Source organism: Notolepis coatsorum (assembly GCF_963971535.1).
Source record: "Notolepis coatsorum genome assembly, chromosome: 4".
Lineage (NCBI taxonomy): Eukaryota > Metazoa > Chordata > Actinopteri > Aulopiformes > Paralepididae > Notolepis > Notolepis coatsorum.
Genome location: NC_140168.1, coordinates 181,442,878 through 181,461,060, shown reverse-complemented (window position 1 = coordinate 181,461,060; position 18,183 = coordinate 181,442,878). Strand labels below are relative to the sequence as shown.

The 18,183-nt window shown below is 44.4% G+C and overlaps 1 protein-coding gene across 1 annotated transcript in view; it reads right to left on the bottom strand.

Annotated features, from left to right (window-relative positions):
- The window catches only part of lrp10 (low density lipoprotein receptor-related protein 10), a 37,088-nt gene extending 19,317 nt beyond the window's left edge, over positions 1–17,771 (bottom strand). The window contains exons 1-8 of the mRNA XM_084313543.1: positions 17,698–17,771; positions 16,838–17,016; positions 16,674–16,706; positions 12,272–12,416; positions 7,977–8,170; positions 5,455–6,020; positions 3,651–4,087; positions 1,308–1,502 (exon numbers count right to left, since the gene is read on the bottom strand). Of these exons, the coding sequence (XP_084169669.1) occupies positions 1,308–1,502; positions 3,651–4,087; positions 5,455–6,020; positions 7,977–8,170; positions 12,272–12,416; positions 16,674–16,706; positions 16,838–16,886 (1,619 nt within the window). The 5' untranslated portion in view covers positions 16,887–17,016; positions 17,698–17,771. The remainder of the gene's footprint in view (positions 1–1,307; positions 1,503–3,650; positions 4,088–5,454; positions 6,021–7,976; positions 8,171–12,271; positions 12,417–16,673; positions 16,707–16,837; positions 17,017–17,697) is intronic.
- Positions 17,772–18,183: the final 412 nt, after the last annotated feature.

Sequence of the window (18,183 nt, the reverse complement as noted above, 5' to 3'; positions counted from 1 at the left end):
AAGCCTCGTTAATCTGAAGACTTCAAACCCCTGGCCAAACAGTGAGGAGTATCTACGTCATTTTCCCAGCACCTAAATAACATTTCAGACAAAGATGAGGAAAAACCCATTTTCCACAGAATCCCAGACAAAGACCCCTATAAGTCTGTTTGATGTTTTCAGATGAACAGTGTTTTAGAACCTAATCATGTAAACATAGTAAGTTGGAGTGTTGTGTTCATGCCAAGTCATTGTATACTTGTATGCCGTGACAAATAAAACTCTTGACTTGACCTTCAGGCAATGGTGATGATAGAGGTTGTTACATTGTACAACTTGAGCTGTTAAAAGAAATTTCAAAACAGACTGATATGGTTTCAATTCTCATGTGAGTACCTATGTATAGGCAGCTATACACAGACAGACAGACAGACAGACAGACAGACAGACAGAGAGAGAGAGAGAAAAATGCAAATAGCCAGGCCATTCAGCTTAATGAAACTGTCAAGTCACTTTTCGTGTCATCCACCTCCAGTCAAAGTCATGTCTCGAGTCAAATACAATCACCCCCATCTCTGGCTAGCTGCGCCAATGTTAGTTAGGTGCTGTGCTGATGTTAGTTAGGTGCTGTGGTGACGTTAGTTAGGTGCTGTGCTGACGTTAGTTAGGTGCTGTGGTGATGTTAGTTAGGTGCTGACATTAGTTAGGTGCTGTGCTGATGTTAGTTAGGTGCTGACATTAGTTAGGTGCTGTGCTGACATTAGTTAGGTGCTGTGCTGATGTTAGTTAGGTGCTGTGCTGACGTTAGTTAGGTGCTGTGGTGATGTTAGTTAGGTGCTGACATTAGTTAGGTGCTGTGCTGATGTTAGTTAGGTGCTGTGCTGACGTTAGAGAAGACAGGACAGTAATGGCTAGAGGGCATCCGTGTTACAGCAGCTGCCTCTGACAGCAGGAGAACAGCGCTCTGCTTTGTGGACTCGTCACATGACCCACATGATGTCATGGCAGCTTGATGAAGGTCCACTTATTGAAAAACAACAAAGGCTGCATTGATCATCCATTAACATCTATTAAGATGTTAGATCCTAATATGAAAAACGATGTGATTTCTATGCCTTATATATTTTGCTGCCGTCTATTTTATGCTTATTTTATGTCTTCACTTTTTACATTGCTCTTGATCTGCTAATTTTGTGCTCATTTTATGCCTGTCTTTTTTACAGCTGTGAAGCACTGCAATTCTTGAATGAAATGTGCTATACAAATAAAGTTTATTATTATTATTATAATTATTATTGAAATAACCTTGGTAACCTCCCCCTCACTACCTGTATTCTCTGGTCCTCAGCGAGTACAGCTTGCAGGTGCAGCCCATGGCGATGACCAGGAGCAGCCCACAGACCAGGCTGCCCACCGTCGCCGCGGTGATGACTTTGCGGGGCAGGATGACTGTGCAGTTGAGCTCGTCCGTGCCGTCCTTGCAGTCCACCTGTCCGTCACAGCGCCAGCTCTCAAACACGCACCTGCAGCAAAACAAGAGGCTGTGAGGAGCTGAGGACTGGGGGGAGTTTTACTTTATTTCAAAGTATCCCGATACGATACGTTGAGTGTGTGCGATACATGTACAAAAGAAATGCACATTGTAGCAGCGTTATAAGAAATTTACAGATACATTCCAGTGAGATTAGCTTCTGAAGTTACACCATTAAGCCCCATGCATTGGAAAAATAAATGTTGCCTAATATCATTGGCCATATTGCCCAGCCCAAAACACGCGTATGTTTTCTGTAAATATACACACACACCAAAACACACATTCAGAGCCCCAGAGACAGTGAAACAATTAAACGAACAAACCACCAAACGGAAACTAATTTGAAGCTAACTATTATCAGGTGCAGTTCCAAGCTTGAATTAATTCAAAACTCCCTCAATCTCAGATCCAGCACCTGGATGCGCTTTAAAATACTGCCTCAAATTGGCCTCTCTGATCTCCTTGTATTGCTTCAAACAAAAAATATCGGAAATCCTTTACACCTGCTGCTCCTGCTTTGATGTTGAATACATTTTTTTGGTTGATTGTTATTGTTTTATTGTAGTTGTATTTTTTTTAAGCTGAATTTGACTTTTCATTTAAAATTTCGGTTGATTGGTAGTCTACTGTATGTGTATTGTGCCTTGTCATGTATGTAATGTCATAATTTGTGCTTGCCTTCTTGGCCAGATCACCCTTGAAAAAGAGACCTCGGTCTCAATGGGTTTTTATTTCTGGTTAAATAAAGGTTTGATGATGATATGACTTGGGCAAACCAGCAAACAGTCATCAACCGGAAACATTCAACCAACAAAAAACAAACCACTCTGTAACAACAATGATGGAGAAAAAGAAGAAAAACTACTAACCTCTGTCACTCTGCTACTAATTAATCTACCTTGCCTATACAGTACTTAGTACAGGGATCGGCAATAGGCGGCCCGCGGGCCGACATTGGCCCGCCAGCAATAATTTCTGGCCCGTCAGGTTATTTTGAGAATATGATATTTATTTTACGCGCAGGAAATATTCACTCGGGACGCCAGGGTGTCTTTTATTGTGAAGCTGTATCTATCTACCGGTAGTCATCAATAGCACTATAGCCAATTGAAATGCTAGAAATGGTCACGTGGACTGGGAGAACCAATGGAATAGTCCCTAACGAACTTTCACTTCCGCGTTCGAGATGGAGCGAGTAACAAATGTGTTAAAAAACAAAACAAACATCTTTGGATAGGGAAATGCAACAGGGAAATATAACGCTTCTTTTAATAAACAGGAGCCATACTTAAAATACGGGTTTATTGCAACAGGTCGGTGATTCTTGCGTGCCGAGCCGACGTCCTCTCTGCATAATATGTGGCGACAACAACAACGAGGAAATGGTTGTTATTACAACTGTGTTAAAGTTGGCAGATAAAGTAGCTGCATTCAACGCCAATCTGGAATTGGAGGGCGGCGAGTGGATATGTGACATGTTTCAAACATTAGCAGGGATTTTGGAGGACTGAACAACAAACAAGGTATGGTGAGTCGTGTTTTCATGCATTCTGTCTTCTGATCTGTTCATCACCCGCCGCGGTGATCTGCAACAGCTGATCTGCTGTTCATGAATGAATGAATGAAAACTTTATTTAACAGATTGCAGAATGGGTACAATACAGTACGGCGCAATACACACAATTGTTAAGGGGATCTGCAACAGCTGAGAGCTGTTCATGAATGAATGGATGAGTGAGAACTTTGTTTGGCGGATTGCAGAGTGGGTGCAGTGCAGTGCGGCGCAGTGCACACGGTTGTTGGGGGGATGCAGACCAGAGAAAAACGTTTGTCTTTTTTCAATATCAGTATATTAAATTAGCCATTGTTTTTGATCCTGGCCCGCGAAGCAACGGCTTGGGGAAAATCTGGCCCGTGGGCAAATCTAATTGGCGACCCCTGCAGTACTACCTACTGTGCTAATATGTCTATACTACTACGCACTCAAGACTGTAGCACTCAAGTTCAACACTGTTTGACGAACAATATTACTTAGCTGCCAGAGTTGTACCCTTCCTGCTGACCCGTTGTACAGAACTTGTAATTTGGATAATAAAAGCGTTCAACTAAATTACTAAATGTAAACACACACTCCTACCGGTCACTGTCACAGTGGAACGTCCCCGGCTGGCAGACGGTGCAGTCCCTCTCGTCGCTGCCGTCGGCGCAGTACAACTGGTAGTTGCACCTCTCCTTGGCCGGATAGCAGACCGGCCTGCCGACGAAGTGTCCGGCGGCCACCGCCCGCTGGCCCGCCCCTCCGCAGGCGAACTGGTCGCGGACGCAGCCCCTGCAGCCCTCCTCGTCCCTGCCCGTCTCGGGACAGTCCCACTTGCCATCGCAGCGTTGCTCCTGGGTGTGGCAGCCCCCCGCGGGTCCCCCGCAGCGCCCCTCCCAGGGGGGGCAGTAGCCCCCGACGCGGAACGTGGCGTTGAAGCCGCCGCCCTCGGAGCCGGGGAGCGTGCGGTAGGTGAGCAGCAGCAGCCCGGTGCGAGACTCCACCTGCACCGACTTGAAGTTGGAGGCGCTGGTGATCTGGCAGGGCGTGGGCCGTGGGGGCAAAGGTCAGGAGGTCAAACCTTTTTCTGCTTTTTTAATACATTTATCAAATATATGCATGTGCAGCTCAATACATTTGAATATTGTGAAAAAGTTTATTTATTTCAGTGATTCAATTAAAAAAACGAAACGCTCATAGATTAATTACACACAAAGTGAAATATTTCAAGCCCTTGTTTTAATGTTGATGTGTATGGCTTACAGCTCATGAAAACCCCAAATTCAGTATCTCAGAAAATGTTTATATTACATAAGAACAATAACAAAAAAAAAATTATATAGAAATGGCAGCCTACTGAAAAGTATGTTCACTCAGTACTTAGTTGGGGCTCCTTTTGCACAAATTACTGCATCAACGCGGCGAAATAATTCGACGTTTCCACGATATTCTAATTTATTGAGCTGCACCTGTATATTTTATAAAAACTATTATTTATTTATTTAATTTTAAAACTTTATTTAAACTCGAAAGGCAACTGAGGCTTCCATCATTTAGTCACGTCGAGTGTACGTACAGTAATAAGTGAAAGAAAAAGCATATAAAAACACACAGCGTATCAATTAAAACACGTACAACTTGATTGACAAAGGTTGGAGATTATGGTTTTAAACTCTGCAACAGAGGGGAGAATCTCAAGCTTTAAGGACTGTTGGAGTTACACATATGTGTGCATGTTTTATTGCAACACTACTATCACCGACATCTAAGAAGGGAGATCCCCCCTTGAACGGCCCTTCTAAGGTTCCTCTCCTCCACATTGCATGTGGTGCATTTTTTCCTATTGCTAGGTTTTATTGAGTTTTTCCTTACCTTCGCATGGGGTATGTCTGGGAGTGTTGCATTCATTTATTTAAAAAATTTTGGACTTCATGTTGTTTTTGTTTTGTTCTTGATTTATTGTGATGTTTCTTCTTGGCTTGTTTAAAGAAGACATGTCCGGCCCATGGGGACATTAACGTGTGTTGTCTGGCCTTACAAATCGAATCAAATTCATTCATTCCATGAGCTACGAAATGCAGATTTACTCTGTTCAGAGCAAACTCAGGGGACCTTAAAGGACCAGCCGGTCACTAGAACGGGTTCCATAGGTTCCAAAATTCCATTCCATACTAATGATGTTGTATAAGGAGGTAGCTTACCAATAACCACCGATTATGTATTATAAACGACAAAAACAAATTCCTTGTATGTACAAACTTGGCAACAAAAACCTTTCTGATTCTGTGTGGCCTCGACACTAAATGCAGCTGTTGAGAGCGTGTCTACATTCTCCTCAGATTGTGGCATTTTTTGCCACATAGATGCACCCTGTCTCCATCCACACACACACACACACACTTACGATCTTGATGACGTCCCCCACGCCTTGCTGCCTGTTACGGACGGTCAGCGTATCTCCGGAGCCGAGGTCCAACTGCTGGAGGTCCAGCCTCAGGGGCCTGGAGTCCTGGGGGTCCAGGGTCCACACGCAGTAATGCGGGAGCCCTCGGTTGGCCGGGGGGGAGAAGGTCCCGTAGAAGGTCTGGAGGAGCCCCCCGCAGGGCCACTCCACGGACGGGGGTGTCGTTGCGGGGCCCCTCGCCTCCGCCTTCTCGTCCCACGGGTTTGACTCGTCGTCTCCCTCGCGGTTGCGGAGGCCGCCGGAGGGCGTGCGTCTCTCCGAGCCCCGGACGCCGCTCCTCTCTGCGTGGGTCGTGGCGGCGGTGGTGGTGTGCTCCGCCGAGGGTCTGCCGCCGGGCCCCGGGTCCACCGGTCGGTCCCGCTCGTCCTCCGGCTCGCAGTCCCGCTCGTCCGTGCCCAGGCCGGCCCCCTCGCCGAGGCACTCCACCTGACCGTTACAGCGCCAGGAGAGAGGCAGGCAGCGCCCGCCCAGGCACTCGAAGGACGTCACCGGACACTCTCCTGTGTCTGGAGGGAGGGAGAGGAGAGAGACAGAGGGGGGGGGGAGAGGGAGAGAGACAGGGGGGGGAGAGAGAGACAGAGGGAGGGAGAGGAGAGAGACAGAGGGAGGGGAGAGAGACAGAGGGAGGGAGAGGAGAGAGACAGAGGGGGGGGAGAGAGACATAGGGAGGGAGAGGAGAGAGACAGAGGGGGGGAGAGAGAGGGAGAGAGACAGAGGGGGGAGACCGAGAGAAGGATGGAGGGAGAGAGAGACAGACAGACAAACAGAGAAAGAGAAGGATGGAGGGAGAGAAGGATGGAGAGAGAGGATGGAGGGAGCGAAAGAGACCGAGAGAAGGGTGGAGGGAGAGAGAGAAATAGATGGCAAGAAAGAGAAAAATAAAACTATATTTAGTTAATTTTATATAATGAACTAATGAAGTTCTCACTACTAGTGTGATGATTTCCAAATGAAGGTTACTCTGTAGTGACATAGAATTGCTTGTAAATGATCCCACTATATGTTATATTTTAAAAGGGTAAATGGTGCATTTATATAGCAGGTTTTATGCAAAGCGCTTCACAATTTCCCCCTCACATTCACCCAAACACCGATGGAAGAGGCAACCATGGCAAGGTGCCAACCTGCTCGTCTGGAGCAATTAGGGGTTAAGTGTCTTGCTCAAGGACTTGTGAAGCACTGTTTTTATATTGTATGTTTTTATGAATTGCCCTGTTCATTCTTTTGTTTTTAAACTTGTGAACGGTGCTATATAAATAAAGTCTTACTCTTACTTAACACGCTGCCCGGGAGGAGCAAGAATCGAACTAGGAACCTTCCTCCTGAGCCACTGTCGCCCCACAATTTAGATGAATCATGACTCAATGGTTTCCTACTATACTTATCTACTGAATATACCACTCTCTCTTCCCTGTGGAGGAAGACGGGCTTCATCTTTTTAAACTCTGGATTCCCCAGTTAGATCAAGTTTCCTCCTTGCCTTGTGGTCTACAACGCATGCCACATAATCGGAAAAGGCGAGTGGCTTGATCAGCCAAACGCATCAACGCACCATCCGAGGTGGGCTTCCCACTCTCCAGGACATTTACACCAGGCGTTGCGGAGCCAATGCTAAGAGAATAGTCAAAGACTCTAGCCACACAAACAACTGCTGCGGTCAGGCAAGCACTGCCGGAGTCACATGGCCAGCACAGAGAGACTCAAAAAGGAGCTTCTATCCCCAGGCAAGCGCTACCGGAGTCACATGGCCAGCACAGAGAGACTCAAAAAGGAGCTTCTATCCCCAGGCAAGCGCTACCGGAGTCTCATGGCCAGCACAGAGAGACTCAGAAGGAGCTTCTATCCCCAGGCAAGCGCTACTGGAGTCACATGGCCAGCACAGAGAGACTCAGAAGGAGCTTCTATCCCCAGGCAAGGGCTACCGGAATCACATGGCCAGCACAGAGAAACTCAGAAGGAGCTTCTATCCCCAGGCAAGGGCTACCGGAGTCTCATGGCCAGCACAGAGAGACTCAGAAGGAGCTTCTATCCCCAGGCAAGCGCTACCGGAGTCTCAAGGCCAGCACAGAAAGACTCAGAAGGAGCTTCTATCCCCAGCATCAGGATGCCCAATGCGGACTCACTGTAACATTAACTCATCCATTCTACATCCACATGCACACACACTCACTTTAAACATTCCTTCACTTTAAACACTTTTTAAACATTACACATAAACATTTTATCTATTTATTCTTACAAATTTGCACTACCTCTCTACCTCATTTTTGCATTTAGTTTTTTTGCATTTTGTACATTTTAGTTTTTTATATTTTGTATAGTGTTTAATCTTTACTCTTTTACTTTTTTACTGTACGAAGCACAATCTTAGGAGGCTCATACAGAACCAAGCATTTCACCATAATGTACATGTACCTTATATGTGACAAATAAAACTAAACTTGAAACCAAGAACACCGCACCTCTGACGTAGCTCAGGCGAAATGACGACACAGGGAAGAGATGTGGGAGGAAGTGGTGCATCACGGTAATGTTTCCCCCCGGGAACTCGATGGGTCCCGGCAACGTGGGGCCACAGAGGACGAACGGCTCGCCGCCTTCTGACGACTTCACCGAGAGCCATTCCTTCTTGCACCGCACCGAAAACTGAGAAAAGCTGAGAGGGGGAGGGGAGGGACAAGTGATTACACTGTAAGAACCTGCAAGATATCACAGTATATTCTATTCCACTGTATTCTTATTCTAATTTAGTGTATATATTCTACTACAATCCTGCACAATTGTACGTCTCTGTCCTAGATTATATTGTATTTTTATTCTAATTTAGTTTATTTATTCCATTTTATTCTACTTTAATTGTCTGTTAATGTTGATGCACCTACTGAGCTGGGACAATCTTGTCAAATTCAAAGATGCCTGCCTTACCTATAAAATCCTACATGGCTTGGCTCCTCCCCCCCTCTGTACTTTCATAAAACAGAAAGCATCTGCTGATAGATATACCAGGTCTGTAGTCAGAGGGGACTGTGTAGTCCCAAACAGGAGGTTTGCTTTTAGTCAGACAGCCTTTTCCGTGAGAGCAGCCCACACCTGGAACAGTCTGCCAACACGGCTCAGAGAGTATCAAAGTTACATCTCATTTAAAACTAACTTAAAATCATGGTTGAGAGATGGTCAAGTGTGCGACCATTTTAACTGAGGGGTTGTATTTTAATGTATGTATTTTAGTGTATTGTAACCTATACTGATTCCTACTGTGTTTTAATTATTGTACTATGTTTTTTAACTGAGGGGTTGTATTTTAATGTATTTATTTGTATGTATTTTAGTGTATTGTAACCTATATTGATTCCTACTGTGTTTTAATTATTGTACTATGTTTTAATTATTGTTGTGCTCATGTCACCTGCCCCAGAGACTACAGTTGAAAATTAGCCAACTTGGCTAAACTGGCATATTTACAGTCAAATGTTCCTTAATATGCACTGTCTCTGTATTTTAAACCAATAAATACAAATACAAAATACACCAAATGACCAAGACAAATTCCTTGTATGTGCAAACTTATTATTATTATTATTATTATTATTAAAAATAGACTTTTCTGATTCTGAACATTAAATAACTAAGGAATAAAGTAACAATTAAAAAGTAATAATAATAAAAACACAACATATTTTTACGGGGCAAAAGCAGAAAACCTATATATAACGCAAACAACTGATGGTACACTGTATAAAAAAATAAAAAAAAACATGTTAATTGAACATGTTATTATGTTAATACACTATGAAGCTGAGATTGTACAAAACACTGGTGGTGCCAGTCCTACTGTATGGATGTGAAACATGGAAGATGAACAAGGGAGACGTGTTCCATAACAGATGCCTCAGAAGAATCCTCAGAATCCAGTGGCAAGACCGCATCAGCACCGTAGAGCTACTAGAAAGAGCCGACATGAAGCCGCTGAGCAAGGAAGTGAAGTGGCGAAGATGGAAGATGATAGGACACATACTGAGGCAAGACCACAACAACGACTGCAACATAGCAATGACTTGGGCACCAGAAGGGAAAAGAAGAAAAGGAAGACCAAAGACTATCTGGAGACGCACAGTAGAGAAAGAAAGAAAAGAGGCAGGGTGGAGCTCATGGCCTGAAGCAAGAACGGCAGCTGACCAGGAGAAGTGGAAACGCTCTGTGAAGGCCTTATGTGCCACTAGGCACGAAGTGGATAGGTAACAGGTAACTATGAAAATGCCGTCCTTTTCCTGCGGCCATGAAAATGTTGTGCTTTCTGATAACGACTACTACATTACTCAATGATTAATTGACTAGCCATTTAATCATTATGATCCCTAGGGGAGTCGTTGAATCAGAAAAAAATCTGGTAATCCGGAGGTTTCCGGATCGATTGTCAAAGTGTCCTTGATCAAAACAACCCCTAACTGCTCCTGATGAGCAGGTTGGCACCTTGCATGGTTGTCGGTGTGTGAATGTGAGAGAAATGTGAGGAACAAAATGTAAGTGCTTTAGATAAAAGCGCTATATAAATGCACCATTTATTTTTCCCATTCCAGATACTGAGGTGTGTTTCTAGTTGGAAAACAGAAAATTGGGCGGGTTTCAGTTGCCCTGACTTTGGAGGGAAGTTCGTTCCACCATTATGGAGCAAGGGACCGAAAATAGCAAATGACTCTATTCAGTCGGTTAACACATTGAGTGCTAACGACGAGATTAGTCGTCTTAACTCGCCATGCGTTGAGTGCCAATGACGAGTTCTCGTTATTTTATCGTTATTTCTTTTATTAGCAATATCCATTAATTTTTCATCCATCCAGCCTGACGTTATCATTGGGAATGGCTCAGAGCTAAAAATAAAAATAAAAAAAAAGGCAAATACCGCCGCCTATCGTCTCCCGGATGGTATTGCACATCATTGGATTGGATTGGCTGAAAAAGTGCATCGAAAAAATAACTCTGGTCCACGTTTTACTTCTGGGGCATGCATCTGGATACTATTGCATTGACTGAGGGGACTGGAAGAAGCGTTGATTATCTGTTTTGGAGTATAACGTTGGATCAATAAACGCAATCGATATTTGGAATGGCGATCAGGAATTGGATTAATCTTTTTGCAGAACATCTGATCTGAGGTAAGGACCCTATGTTACCAGTTTTGGGGTAATCAGATGTTTTTTCACAGCGATCACAATGTGTGTGTGTGCGTAACGTTAAATGCTAAGCACGGCATGGATAATAGAATTTTCAGCCCGCTTCTCTATTTTTTATTTTATTATTATCTTTATTCGCTTTTTCTGGTCGCGCAGGACAGACAGCTTTTTTTGGCCACGCAGGACCGAGGAGAGAGGGAGAAACAGGAGGAGAAGAGTGGAAGACATGCGGCATATGGTCACCAGGTCTGGGAAACTAACCCGGGACGACCGCCCGCTTCGCGACTCAGCGCGCTATGTGGTGTGCTACTGGAGCGTCCCTCAGCCCGCTTCTCTACCGTGCATATTAAGTACACATATACTATCGATAATCTAGCGTTTATTTGAAAACGATTCATAAATCAGCCAAAAAATTCCGTGTTTTGTGTATTCCACTAAAGGGCTATTATTGCGGAATTTCTCTGAAATTACTAGAACTCTCCGAAACTATACTCGTATTCAAAACGGTATAAAACGGGAATGTACCAATGAAAAAACAATCCGTTTCGCACATGTTAACTGCAAGCAAGTCATTGATAAGCGAGGGGTGTTTTAGACCCATAGCCATAATTTAAGATATAGTTTAAGCGTTCGCAAATATCCCCGACCTCCCATTGACTAAAGCGCTGGCACGGAAGGGGTTATCTGGTCACTGTGTGTTAATAGTGACCGCGCCCTAATACAAACCCCTATGTATATTTATTAGAGGTGGGCATAGATAAATTTTTTTAATCTAGATTAATCTATCTGCAATCCTGGATTTAATCTAGATTAATCTAGATTAAAATGGCTCAAAAAAAAAAAAAAACCTGCCGAAGGCATTCAAAATATGCGTGTTCTACCCAAATAATGACCAGAAGTAAGTCCTTACTTTTTCTTTCCTCCTTATGTTTCTCAGGCCAGGTGGCCCATTACACCATGAGCCCATCTCCCGTTTCCAAAATGCATTACAGACTGTTTGAAAAAGCTGTTTTGCTATGATAATTGGTAATGAAATATCAAAATAATGTTCAATAAGATGCACTTGTGTTTAATAAGTTGTTTTATTCAGAAGTTAACACAAATAAATAATATTACCAGTACAGTACAGTATCTAGCACTCTCAGGAGCAAAACAGAAAGAATCATTTCAAACTTGAACTATGTGACATGGCTTGAATCAACTGCTCCAGTGGAGTTGCTCAGTGGCCAATGGTGTCAACTGTGGTTGTACTGGGCAGCTCCCAGGTGTGAATGGAACTGTGTGAATGTGAAGCAGGGCGTTCCTGAAAAAGAGCATCTGTGCTCAGCGAACCTACCCTGGGTAAATAAAGGTAAAAAAAAAAAGTAAACAATTTTAATTTTAACCACCTTTACTGAAAGTTTCATTATGCATTGTGTGTTGAGTACTGACTTTTAATAATTTTTTGTTTTGCAATATAAAAAAAAAAAAAAAAAAAAAAGATTAATGCGTTAATTATATTATCGCGCGATACTAGTATAGCGTTAACGCAGCACGTTAACGCCGTTAACGGCCCAGCTCTAATATTTATTATAAATATAAAATACCTCAGAACAACAGGCTGTCCCTCTGCTCCCTGGATGAGCCAGCAGTCATAGATGGAACCGAAGCGGTAGTTCCAGCTGTGGTAGGCGGAGCTCCAGATCTCCCCCTGTCTGTCATCCAGGACCTGGAGGGTCCGCCCACAATGAGCTGAGGGAGAGAAAATAACGACTCAATGGACCCATCTCAAACCCTGCCTCTTTTTACTTGATCCTCCAACCACAACAGTTGCTTGGAGAATTATAATCCTGATTTGGTGGCGGTGAAATCAGCAAAAAGAACAGTGAGTGAAAAAGTTTTTTGGGTGCAGAACTGCAGATGGGGGGAGACACACACACAATGCACTCCCTTATTCTCTCCTTTGGTTCAAATCGGCAAGCCAGGATATGATTGACAATCTAGATTTGGGTAAGATGAGCATATTTTTTATCTCTATGACCAGCAATGTCACTAACTTACTCGTTCATTAATCCATTCCTTCATTCAGTCATTACCAAGTGTCATGGAGAGGGACCCTGTCGGCCACCCGCCCCCTGCGGACGGGTGTCCCCCAGGGCTCGGTTTTAGGACCCCTTCTCTTCTCCCTCTACACTAAATCACTGGGTAACATTATCACGTCTCATGGCTTCTCCTACCATTGTTATGCCGACGATACTCAACTCTTCCTCTCCTTCCCTCCCTCAGATATCCACGTCTCTGTGCGGATCTCGGCCTGTCTGTCCGACATCTCAGCCTGGATGACGTCCAACCACCTCAAACTGAACCTAAGCAAAACAGAATTGCTCCACCTGCCGGCCAAATCCTCCCCCCTAACCGACCTTTCAATCACAGTCGAGAATGCAGCTGTGACTGCGTCCCCGACCGCCAAGAACCTTGGTGTTGTCCTCGACGACCAGTTGAACTTCTCTGCTCACATCGCAGCGACGACCAGAACCTGCCGATTCCTCCTGAGCAACGTCAGAAGGATACGCCCCTTCCTGACAAAAGAAGCCACCCAACTCCTCGTCCAATCAACAGTCATCTCCCGCCTCGACTACTGCAATGCACTGCTCGCTGGCCTCCCGGCCACTGCCACTAAGCCTCTTCAACTCATTCAGAACGCAGCGGCCCGCCTGATCTCAAACCTACCGAAGTCGGCCCATGTCACCCCACTTCTTAGGGACCTGCACTGGCTCCCCATTGCTGCACGAATCCGCTTCAAGGCCCTCGACCTAGCATACCGTGCGGCAAAGGGAACCGCTCCCGCCTACCTCCGGTCAATGGTCTCTAACTACACACCCTCAAGACCCCTACGCTCTGCATCTTCTGGCCGCCTCAGACCTACTCCTATCCAAGCTCCGGGAGGGTCATCAAAGAGAAGTCGCCTATTCTCAGTCCTTGCCCCACAATGGTGGAATGAACTACCCACCCCAGTTAGGACAGCCGAATCACGTCCAATCTTTCGCCGTCGACTAAAGACGCACTTCTTCAACCATTATCTGAATAAAAAAAAAAAAAAAAAAAAAAAAAAAAAATAATCTAACCCTAACTAACCGTACTGTCATGCACTTGTCCTAATAAACTAACCTACACTGTAGCACTCAACACTTTGATGAACATTGTTGCTCAGCTGATAGAGTTGTGCCCTTCCTGATGGCTTGTCGTACAGAACTTGTAAGTCGCTTTGGATAAAAGCGTCAGCTAAATGACTAAATGTAAATGTAAATGTAAATTGATTCCCTCACTTTGCCGCCCTGCCCCCTAGTGGTTCGTTGACATCAACGTCAAGCATTAGGTCGATATCGTCATTTTGCACCGGCGCTCGTGGTAAGAATGGCTTATCACAGTAACGTCATAGCAAAGCTAATGTGAACGGATTCAAAGCTCATGGAAAGATAATGCTAACCGGGTTCGCTATTTGGAGGAGAGGGCGAGAAAGGGCTCAGCCTCTTGCTCGTGATATGGGGGAGAGGGAGATAAAGGACTCTCGCTCAACTAGGGCTGTGATTTGGAGGTGAGAGAGAAAGGGACAGCCTCTCACTTGCCTAGTGTGGTGATTTGGAGGTGAGAGAGAAAGGGCTCAGCCTCTCACTTGTCTAGGGCTGTGATTTGGAGGTGAGAGAGAAAGGGCTCAGCCTCTCACTTGCCTAGTGGGGTGATTTGGAGGTTTTGATTGATTGATAATGTTATTAACAGATTGCAGAATGGGTACAATACAGTACGGCTCAATACACACAATTGTTAAGGGGATGCAGACCAGAGAAAGACTTTCGTCTTGTTTACATCAGGGTCCCCCATTTTCAATTCATCATAACATATATTACATACATGACATAGATAGACAGTACTGTTACATCCAGACATTTATGACATACCAGATCTACAAATATACAGTACTGTTTAAGAGTACAACGCCTGTCATATAGACCCTGGCGTTGGAAACTGATTAATAAACAGAGTTTCTAAGAAGAGAGTATACATTATATACATTTGAGAGTATATACATTTGAGGGGGAAGAAACTGTACATTGGAGGCGGTTGGGTAGGTGGGGTGGGGGGGTTGAGTAGGTGGGGTGGGGGGGACTGTACATTGGAGGGGGTTGGGCATTTACAGGGGCCAGTTTCGAATTGCAGCCTCCCGTAGGTGCTCTTTAACACTTTGAGTGCCAACAATGAGATTTCTCGTTAGTTCATGCCAACCGGTCAGTGCCAACGATGAGATACAGTTTTTTTTTTATTATCGGTTTCCATTCATTTTTCATCAATCTAGCCTCACGTTACCAGTGGGGATCTGTCTGAACTCGAACAGGGAAAATACCGCGCCCTATCGTCTCTCTGGATGGTACTGCGTCCCTTTGGATTGGATTGAATGAAACGCATGGAGAAAAAAAAGTCCTGCTTCCACATTTTACTTGTCAGACATGTAACCGGAGACGATCTAAGTCATCGCCCACCACCAGAACAGCGGAAAATTTGTGTTTCCAGTACCCAGCGTTGGATCAAAAAACGAGATCGATATTTGGAATGGCGATCAGGAATTGGAATCATCTTTTTGGAGAACATCTGATCTGAGGTAAGGAATCTATTTTACCAGTCTTGGGATAATCAGAGCTATTTTCACCTATATATCAGCGTGTGCCATATGTGTGTATGTGTGTGTGCGATCAGGAAATAAGATAATCGATTTTTCAGGCCGCTTCTATGGCGTGCATAAGTACACACATACTATCGATAATCTAGCGTTTATTTGAAAACAATTCATAAATAGGCCGAAAAATGACAATGTGTTTTGTGTATTCCAGTGTATTCCAGTAAAGGGCGTTATCACAGAATCTTTATCTTCTTCTGGAACTTTCATAAAACGAGCGCTTTTCAAAATGGTATAAAACGGAAATGAACCGATTAAAAAACAATCCGTTTCGACAATGTTGACTGCAAACAAGTCATTGATAAGGCTGCGACGGCCATATTAGACACATAGCCATAATTTAAGATATAGTTTATGCGTTCGCAAATATGAGAGCTCCATCATTGAAGTGGGTGGTGGCACGCAACGGGGTTCTGGGGCACCGGACCCGTGGCACTCAGTGTTAAGAGCGGTTTTGAAGGTGGGTAGTGATTCACATTCCTTTACAGCTGTGGGTAGGGAGTTCCACATTGATGTGGCATAACTGCGAAACGTGTTTAGTCCCTTGTTTGAGCTGAATCTGGGTTTAACATGATTTGTGGAGCTCCCTCTGGTGTTGTGGTCGTGGTATTCACTGACCTTTGGCAAGTATTTTGACATGTACATGGGTACCATATGTGAGAGAGAAAAGGCGTGGCCTCTCACTTACCTAGGGCTGTGATTTGGGGGTGAGAGAGAAAAGGCTCAGCCTCTCACTTGCCTAGGGCTGTGATTTGGAGGCGAGAGAGAAAAGGGCTCAGCCTCTTACTTGCCTAGGGCTGTGATTTGGAGGCGAGAGAGAAAAGGCTCAGCCTCTCGCTTCTCATCTATGACACTGTGTCCTTGTTTCCTAAAGAACACAGAGATGGAAGATATGCTTTTGAGAGCATAACTTTCTTTTTTACTCAACAAATTTTACAAATATTTCAACTTTAAACAAATATATCACAGCAACAAAATGCATGTAAAACATGTAGAACTCAAGTTTGGCTGTCGCATACTGTAAAATAAATCTCCTAACCCCTTACTTTGTGTTCAGGGATGGGGCAACCTGTTGCTTTACATTTGGATTGGCCAAATGGGCCTGTATGGGCCCGGGGGGGGCACTGGTCAATGTAATTAACAGGTTCAAGCCTACCATCATTATGACCGGGACACAGATTTAAGGTAAGTATGAGACTAGAATGTTACATAGACAAGACCCTTGACGACATGCACACAGCGGTAACGTGAGAAGCTACCGACTTGTCTTGTCTGCTTACCAGCACAGGGGATCGGCTCAAAGAGACTGCAGGCTGCAAAAAGAATAAACAAAAATAGAACAAGTTAAGCCAGCGTGAAGATCAGCATATCATCATAATGCCTGGTCTCTATCCTAATCTTACTGTAGAAAGATAAATAAATGAATAGATAGATGGACACTCACCGACTATGCAGAAAATGCAGAGGACGCAAAGTTTGTAAGATAAAATCATTGCTTCTCCTTTGTAGTTTTGAGGATTGTGGAAAAAAGGGTTAAAAACAAATAAAATAGCCAAAACGTCTGTCCGGGCAGCCCTTCAAACAGGCGCCATTGTCTGCAGGCCTCGTTCAGGAAGACTTCACCTGTCAAGTGACAGAGGAGAGGTTGGTTCTAGGTATAAGAACTGGTTGTCAGCCAACATTCAAGCTCTTTATTGGCTTTATATTCAATGACTCTTCTGCGAACCTTTCCTGTTAGAAATGAGCTAGTAAACACGTCCGTTAACATGTGGATGTGACTCGTCTCTCTAAGCTACATGCATTACTGAAGGTTGATGATAATATTGTTCCCTGGAACACAATGTTTACATACGTTAGCAGCTATTTCCTGCTCCATTCTCTTCCCAGCAGTGACGTAAGAAACGCTAGCATTTTCCCCGAGCTAAAAATCTCATTCAAAATATAATGTAATTTCAAATACAATCGTCCCCCGGCCCCTATCGCTTAAAATTCGCTGAAAGGACAGGACATAGGAGCTAAACCGCTTAGTTCCAGGTCTCGCCCCGAAAAGTTTCCTGTCCTTTAATTTGCTGCGAGCTACCGTGAGCTAGCCGCCGTGTTCTGTGTTCTTCTCGCCTGGCGAGGTATTAATGCTACCGCTAACTTCCTTATCTTCGTTTAGTCACGTTTTACAGATCGTGACATCCCACGAAAAGCACCAGAGTAAAGCCCTGCGGGACTGTGCCATACAAATACGTTACAAAAGTAAGGATTTTAGACACATAAACAACGTCAAATTATTGAAAGGACAAAGTGATACCTTACCATGTCGGTCGTGTTTTTTTGTTGACAAGAGTGCTGCACTGGACTGGCTGCCACTTCCGTGTTGTTCGGCTGGCTGCTAGGAAGGGGGCGGGGCGAAGAGCTGAACGCACTTCCGCGTTACATGGAGCTCGTGAGGGGGTGAGCGCGGGGGGGGGGGGGTACAATTAATGAATGTTGATTAGAGACTTGACGTAAGTGGCTCTAATCAATATTCACCCCGCTCTCTCCATGAGCTCAAAATACCGGAAGTGTTGCGGTGGTCTATAAACAGACACGACGCCCCCCCCCAGATTATATGTCATATATTTGCTTTGAAATCAATTATTTTTAGAAGCTCCTAACTTCTGACACATTTATGCGCTAAATGTACCTGGGGGGGGGACCCTGATGTAAACAAGACGAAAGTCTTTCTCTGGTCTGCATCCCCTTAACAATTGTATGTATTGAGCTGTACTGTACTGTACCCATTCTGCAATCTGTTAATAA